This window comes from Alligator sinensis, unplaced genomic scaffold (assembly GCF_000455745.1).
Source record: "Alligator sinensis unplaced genomic scaffold, ASM45574v1 scaffold225_1, whole genome shotgun sequence".
Lineage (NCBI taxonomy): Eukaryota > Metazoa > Chordata > Crocodylia > Alligatoridae > Alligator > Alligator sinensis.
In genome coordinates this window covers 1,207,544-1,215,022 of record NW_005842180.1, presented here as the reverse complement: position 1 = coordinate 1,215,022, position 7,479 = coordinate 1,207,544, and the positions used below count along the sequence as shown (strand labels likewise).

The window sequence follows — 7,479 nt, the reverse complement described above, 5'->3', positions numbered from 1 at the left end:
AGTCTATCGATCGGCAGCCACAAGTCAGATAACTTCAGAGGCACTCTGCAGCGTGCTCAAAGCTCTTCGACTTGGGCGGAAGTCGCGCGGAATTTTAAATGGCCAGCGAGCCAATTACTAGCCGCCATGTGTGAATAATTTAGCACTGGCCAATAGCAGGGCACAAATTTGCATCCGAATAGCGGGAACTCTTTGCACTGTGCATTTCTGTGCTGCAAAGAAGAAATGCATCCTGCAAAGGAAACTGCAAATTGGCGGGAACTCTCCTGCACGCAGGCTCTTAATTGCAGCAGAACACTCTGCCGTGCAAAGGAGCTCTCATGTGGCCAGGAAATTCCATAGTGCCGAGGCACAAAAAATCACTGGGTCATGACAGATACCACGTACATTCTTCAAAATGCTCCAAATTAAATTTTCTGCTATGCAAAACTGATCAATCTTAATTTTAGAAACCTCTCTACAATGAAATATGCAGTTGTTTCATTTTGTTTAATGTAGGGTACAGTGGAACCAGAATCATTTGTTTCCCAGTGGTTTTGAAACCTGCTTTGTGTGCAGTAGGTTGCTGAAATGAGAATGAGCCACTGAGCTGTTTGCTGTGGCATTTACTTCAGAGAGCATGCTGAAGTAATTTGGAGTTCATCTCCAGTCCCATGCATCACATAGGGACAGGACCCTTTGACATAAAAGCTACAGCAAACAGTTGGAGGTCCTCAGCAGTCCAATGCAGCTGCTTAGCTTAGGTTTGTAGATCCCCAGTTACTTCACACTCCATCTTCTTCACAGGAAGGTTGGAAACCTAATCTTGCAAAGATTCTACTGGATCTACACAGAAACGGAACATTTTCCAGAATCCTAGTTGAAGTATTTTTGTTGTTTAATAGGCATTTTGAAATAAGAAGACTGACTTTCCCAAAATCTTACTCACAAAGTCAAGAGAGGCTAAAAGCAATGTAAAGACATAAGATTCAGCCCCACCGGGAAAAATATTATTTTTAACTATAAGGTATGTAGGCAGCTAAAGAGAGATGGCAAGCGAGAGGAAGAAGCTGGCCTGGCTGTCGCACCATTCTAGCCTAGGCCCCTCTTGCAGACTCACATTTCCATAATCTGCAGAGAAGCCAGTCATCTCGTTATAATATATGCCTACTTTTAAGATTTTACTCTACCCCAAAACACATGAGTTTTGTGACATCAAATTATACACACCTGTTTTAAAGGATTGTTATAGTATTATGATACCTTGGCTCAGAATTCTATGTTAAGTTTCAGACTTAACCTATTACATACTATCTTCAGACAAGTTGAAGGTAATCATGACAACACTTTGATCCCAAATGAAAAAGAGCATACCCATTGATATGTTTGTTATTCAACACGCTAAATATTATATAGCAGCAAAAAGCCTTTACAGTACTGATACCTTCATAATTCTGCTAAATAATAAGTATCCTGGTACAATAAGGAAATTCATTAAATGGGTCTTTTTAGCTGCTATTTTCATTTGATGAAGATTTAAGAAATCTAGATGTAAACTCTTAAAGCCAGGGATCATTCCCACCAGTAGAATAATAAAACATAATACAAAAATAAACTTATTTTATAGGGGGAAAAAATCAACACTAAAATCATGCAATGAGAAAATGAAAAGCCTGGTTTTTTATCATTTTTTCTTTTTTTTCTTTAAATTGCATGGATACAAAACCCAATATCAGTATACGATGTACATACCAGCTTCGACAGCAAACACATTTCCTCGTTCTGTTTTTGGCAAAAGTTCAGTGCGTTCTTTATTGGTGACAGGAAATCTCTGAATTAGACTCCTAATAGCATGTTTTGTATTGGGAATCAAACTGCAAGTCATTACTGTATGTGCCAATTCTGAACCATCTTTTTTCCTTACAGTTAGGTATCTGTTTGCTCCTTTCCTAAAAAAAAGTAAATAAATTACATTTTGCATAAGGCATAATTCCTTTTGAGACTGTATTACCATGATTTATAAGTAAAAAAGGTAACTCCAGAAACTTCAGAATAAGACCTCAAATACCACAATAAAAAGGATAAAAGAAGCACATTAACTTAAAAATAATCAGTGATTAATGCATGAAGCACAGCAGAGAAATCTAAGCAGAGCGCAAAACATTTTTATAATTCTAATTTACAGGTACGCTATAAATCAATGCAATAAATAAAGTTAGGGTGCTACCAAAATATCCCTCCAGCTATGAGCACCTCTCTCAATTTATTCGTTTCTCTAAGAAGAAACCACTCTGATTCTTAAATGTATTAACATTCCAAAGTTTCCTTTTTTTTCTCCACCATACACACTAGATTTCTGTTACAATGTCCCCATAAACCTAGGGGTCTGAGTAGGTTTAAGAGTCTTCTATGTTTTCATGATTTAGCAGTCATAAGAAAAAAATAAATAAAACACATTGAGTCCATATGCAAGAGACTTCAAATCTTCAGCATATTCAGTCAGATAGCATATGTTGCACTCTGGAATTGGAAATAAAAAGTTTACAATGCACTGCTAAAGCATCCACAGTCAAAAGTTACTTCAACACTAAATATTATTTTTCTTTTGCTTTAAAACTTATCTCAGGAGCCCAATAGTTCTCCTGGAGTGTTTATTTTAGTATGTTACAGCTCTAGTTGCTTTGCTTCTAGGCAGCACAATCCATTAACCAACCTACAGAAGCACATATTTGCTAGAATTGTGGATGATTACATCCACTTCATTCTCTGTGTTCTTCAACTCAGCACTGAAGTAAAACTCAGTCATTTGTTTCTAAAGAGTTTTAGCACAGTGGTCCTCAAGCTTTTTAGACTCAAAGCACTCTTCACAAAGGCCAGACCTTAGCTTTTACTCATTTCTTAACTATGGAAAAAACAAAAGAGCAATTCTTCTGCTGCAAAGAACTTAGAAAGACCACAACAGGTCAAAATATTTTGGACACTATGGATCCCTATTTGAAATGCCTGGGTCGCTTTGAATCATGTGTTAGAAATGTGTACATCTAACACAGCACGAATATTGCACAGCACCCCATAGCATCCTTAAAAGCCTGAGAATCACTGGTTTAGCACAAGGTTCCTTTTTATTTTAATTAAGGCCAACAATGAAAGTAGAATGAGGATACAAAACATTCCTGGCATGATACCCTAATATCAAGTGCTGATAAGTCACAGTAGCAACCCAATAATACCATTGTCATCAGTAGTGATATTACAACTTGTTTTGAAATACTGATTTTGCTGTTCAGTAAAAGTAGTTTGGAGTGATGAGAACAAACTATGATCAGAGTTTTGAACAAGGATGGCCCCTGTCTAGAAGCTGTGTTAGAAAGAAGAGACTATGTACAGGGGAAATATTTCTGAAACTGCTTCCTATTTCTTAAGTCAATAACATTAGGGATTTGTGTGCCTTGCAGATACCAATTTTTGTCTTTTTTCCCCGCTCTACTGCCTTAGTATTTTTAAACCTTGAAGACTTGGCAATACTGAGATGCTTATTAGAAGTATATGCAGTTCATCATTTTATCTGAACATAAAAGGGGCCCTCTGTCCATCGAGCTCCTCTTCCCTTCTTAGGGCATCAGAGAGGGGAAAGAGAATGGGGTAAATCCATCTCTTAGATATGACTGCACCTACAACAAACTCCTTTCTGAAGGCCCTGCTCTCCAAATTTCTAGATATGGGAACTGATGTTTTCCATGATGCTGTCCCATACCAAGGTCCTGGATCCCATACAGGAGTGCGGGCGGAAGATGCTACTATTAGACCAGAATAAGCCCCACTACTACAACAAAAGAGGAACCTTCCTTTATGTACATATATAAACCACAAGCTAGTGAGAGAACACATCTTCCAAAACCACACGGATCTCCAATTCCTTCAACAATTAAAGAATACAAACATTAAAAAAAGAAGAGGAATAATGCTAGGAGAGGCCCACGAGTTTCTTTTTCTTATCAATGCCTCTACCCTCAGGGATTTTCCCATGGAAAAGAATGGTAATCCTTGGCTATGATATAAAACACACCAAAATGATACAATATCATCTAACTGATAGGCAGATGTTCACATCTAATGACTAAGAGAGCTAATCAGGTAACGGCTTACCCTTTGCTTTTGGAGATGAGGCCAAGGGACTGACTCAGTCGGTGAATAAAAGCTCGTTCCGTACTAGTCAAAGAAGAGGGAAATTCCATTTCTAAGAAGAAAAAAAAGTCAGAGACAACAACACAACAGAGCCACCCTCTTTCTTCTAACTTCAGTGACCAAAATAATACTTTTCTACATTTTATATTTAATAGCACTGGCAAGTCAAGAGAACAATGGAAAAGGAATGTCCTGTTTCAACAAACTTCTTCTCCCCATGAAATGCAACTTTAGTGCAAGGCCAAATTATGTTATTAGTTTTACAGACACAACTAATTAAGGCAATCGTTTATCATATTTTTACAGCTTATTGGCTTTCCAAAGCTGTAACTGAGGGAAGTTTGGTCTGCACAATCTTTGTCACGAGTGCTGGGGCCGTATCACCTTCTCATGGAGGCCCAGCAAACCCCTCAGTTTCTCTGCTTCCCAGGGTGGAACCAATCAGGACTTGGGGGGGGAGGCTTGAATACAGGGCTGCATGTGGGAAGGAGCCCCCATGGGCCGGATCCAGCCTGCCAACTTGCTTGACAACCACTAACACTCTACAGGGATATGTGCTGCTGCCTCATCGGCCCACCCCTCTAGACTGCGGCTCCAGTCTGCAGGTACACGCAGGCCTCGCCTTATGTATTAATATATATGAAAGTGAATAAATATGGTAACAAATATAATAATGGGCGTATGTAATGACACACCACGCATAATAACGAGTGACATATTGGAGCAGGCTGGAAGGACGTGATGAGAACAGCCCCGCGGACCTCTGTCAGCACAGCGAGGAGAGGTCCCGTCTCCATCCCCGTCCCGCCCCCAGTGCGCAGGCGCGGCAGAGCCCCGAGGCGCCCCGAGTGGGGGGGGCAGCGCCTGAGGGGGAGGGGGTGGGGCCAGGTCCCAGGTCCCAGGCCAGCACCTCGCTGGTCGCCGTATCGGAACCGCTCCAGGGCCAAGTTCACGGCGATCTTCACCTCCGGGGCTGCAACCGGGCCGGAAAGTGAAACCAGCCGGGAGCGAAGGCAGGGGCGGGGCCACGCGGCGGCGCTCTGACGTCAGCACGTGCTCGGGGCAGGCAGCGGCGGCGGCGGTGCCGTCGCCGTCGCCGTCGCCAGGCAGCGGGCGGGGCGGAGTAGGAGCAGCTGCCGCGGCGGATGCTGGGATGCGGGGAGTTGGAGGCGCAAGGCGCCGCTCGCAGCTGCTGAGCTGGTGGCCCCGAGTCACGTGACCCGCGGGGCCTTGGGTGACCGCTGCCCTTGTAAGGCTGAGGCAGGAACAGGCTTCGCCTCATCTCTGCGCTAGGCTGCCCTCAGCCCTGACAGCCCCAATGCCCTCACCTGCCCCACGTAAAGCGAGGGCACCTGGACAGCCAGCGTTCTGCTTATGTGGCACATCAGTATGTGCTCAAGAGAGCCTAGGTAGAGGGCTGCAGCCTGCTAGAGGAAGGTAAAGTCTCTACATTCGTACCAGTCTGGCCGCGGGGTCAAATTCCTTCCTGCCCCCAACTATGGCAGTTGGTCAGACCCTGGGCAGGGGTGCAAGACCCTCTAGCCACAAACCTCTGACTCGCATCCAAGCAGGAACATTGGCACAGCCCAGTCAAAATCTCTGGTCCTGGCTGCAGCCAAACCCCCCCCCGTTGCCTCTGAGGGAGGTTTAAAAATCACTTGACAGTGTGGCAGAAAGAAGGGGTGGGGGAGCCAGCAAAGCCCAGAAGCATGGGGAATGCCCATAGTAGCACACTGGTTCAAAACGAAAAGCTGGCCTTTTCCAACTTGTTCCTTGAGCCAAAAAGGTTTGAGAACTGCTGCTCTACAGGAAAAACACTACAAGTAATACTTGGAAAATATAATAATGAACAGCATTTTGCATGGGTATGGGTTGTAGCTCTTTTGGCATAAGGACATAGGCAGACAAGGTTCTTTGGGTAAATCTGATATCTTTTATTAGACCAACTCAAATAGTTGGAAAACATTTTCTTTGCAAGCTTTCGGGTATAAATGCCCTTTGTCAGGCATATTGCATCAAACTGGAAGGCAATTTCTATTTATTTTACAAGAAAATGTTTCTGTTGCATACATTTGATGTACATAGACTTTCAAAGGTATGGGAGCAACTACTCCCCATGATTAGTGTCCTCCTGCCATGGTCTCAGATTCTGTACAGGAGTGCAGGCAGGTCAAAATTAGATCAGAATGGTGTCACAACCCAGTTAATCAGTGCCCATGCCACTAGCAAGAGATACCATTCAAGTAGTCAACTAAGGGTTAAAAAAGAAAAGAAATCCTTGCTAGAAACTCCTGAAACAAAATCCTGGCAGAGAGCTGTATATAATTTATGCCCACATCACAAACAAGAAACGAAACTTAAGACTGGTCAGGGTGAAAGGGGATAGCCCTGCCATAAATCCCTGCAATTGGTCAAGAAACAAGCGTAAGCCCCTCATCATAACCTCATACGTAACAGGCAGAAAACCTAACCCACTACCTTGTAACCTGATAGCAACCTGAGAGCACAAAGAACTGCTGCTTGCCAGAAAATTAAAGATTCCACATAACGGTTCATCACTGGGTATCTCCGTCAGACACCTCTGTCTATAAATAGTTTAGCAACTTCCGCCTAGGTGGAGAACCCTGGAGAAACCTCTTAGGAGAGACGTGAGTCCATCACCAGAGTAGATTGACGATCTGATCAGCTGTCAATCTCTCCCCGTCATCGTTAATTTTGACGTAGTAAAGCCCTGCAGGCTCGATAGTCCATTCTTGGCGCGCTTCGTTCGTCATCGCTTGATATACGTTTGACTGTAATCAATGCAACTGTAACAGGAACAAAGGCTCAGCCTGCGTTGCACGTCACTATCTGGGCGACGTAAGTAAACAATCTCCTGTAACCAACACGCATCTGTGCCTGGTTAATTTCACCTCATCCATCACTACCCGCCTGTCAGGTGAAAGTTTTACTGCTCCGGTGGGGGGGGGTCAGAAAGCAGCTGCCAGCGCTGCTCTGATTCCTGACAAATGGGTCCTGCAACTACATACGTACGTATGAAAACTACAAGCAAATGAGAGAATGCAGCTCTCAAAACCACACCAACAGCACTATGAAACAGAGGCATTGAGCTGATCTACGTAACAACACCAGAGTTAGGGAGAGAGCGGCTCCACAGTTCAGAGACCTCACATGGATGAGAGGAATGATCATGAAACCCTACAAGACCATGACAACCCAAAGAGTGCTCAAGAATGGGGAGGAAATTGAAGTACAGAAATACATACTGGTATTTTATTGTTATGTACAGCTAAGAGGACCCATTTCTGAGAGAGG

The 7,479-nt window shown here is 43.4% G+C and overlaps 1 protein-coding gene across 2 annotated transcripts in view; it reads right to left on the bottom strand.

The window, feature by feature from the left end:
- The window catches only part of YTHDC2 (YTH domain containing 2), a 60,626-nt gene extending 55,499 nt beyond the window's left edge, over positions 1-5,127 (bottom strand). The window contains exons 1-3 of one of the 2 annotated variants that reach the window (XM_025207072.1): positions 5,075-5,127; positions 4,126-4,216; positions 1,732-1,928 (exon numbers count right to left, since the gene is read on the bottom strand). In XM_025207072.1, the coding sequence (XP_025062857.1) occupies positions 1,732-1,928; positions 4,126-4,214 (286 nt within the window). In that variant the 5' untranslated portion in view covers positions 4,215-4,216; positions 5,075-5,127. Of the gene's footprint in view, positions 1-1,731; positions 1,929-4,125; positions 4,217-4,859; positions 5,016-5,074 lie in introns of those variants that run through there. The other variant, XM_025207071.1, reaches the window with a different exon arrangement.
- Positions 5,128-7,479: the final 2,352 nt, after the last annotated feature.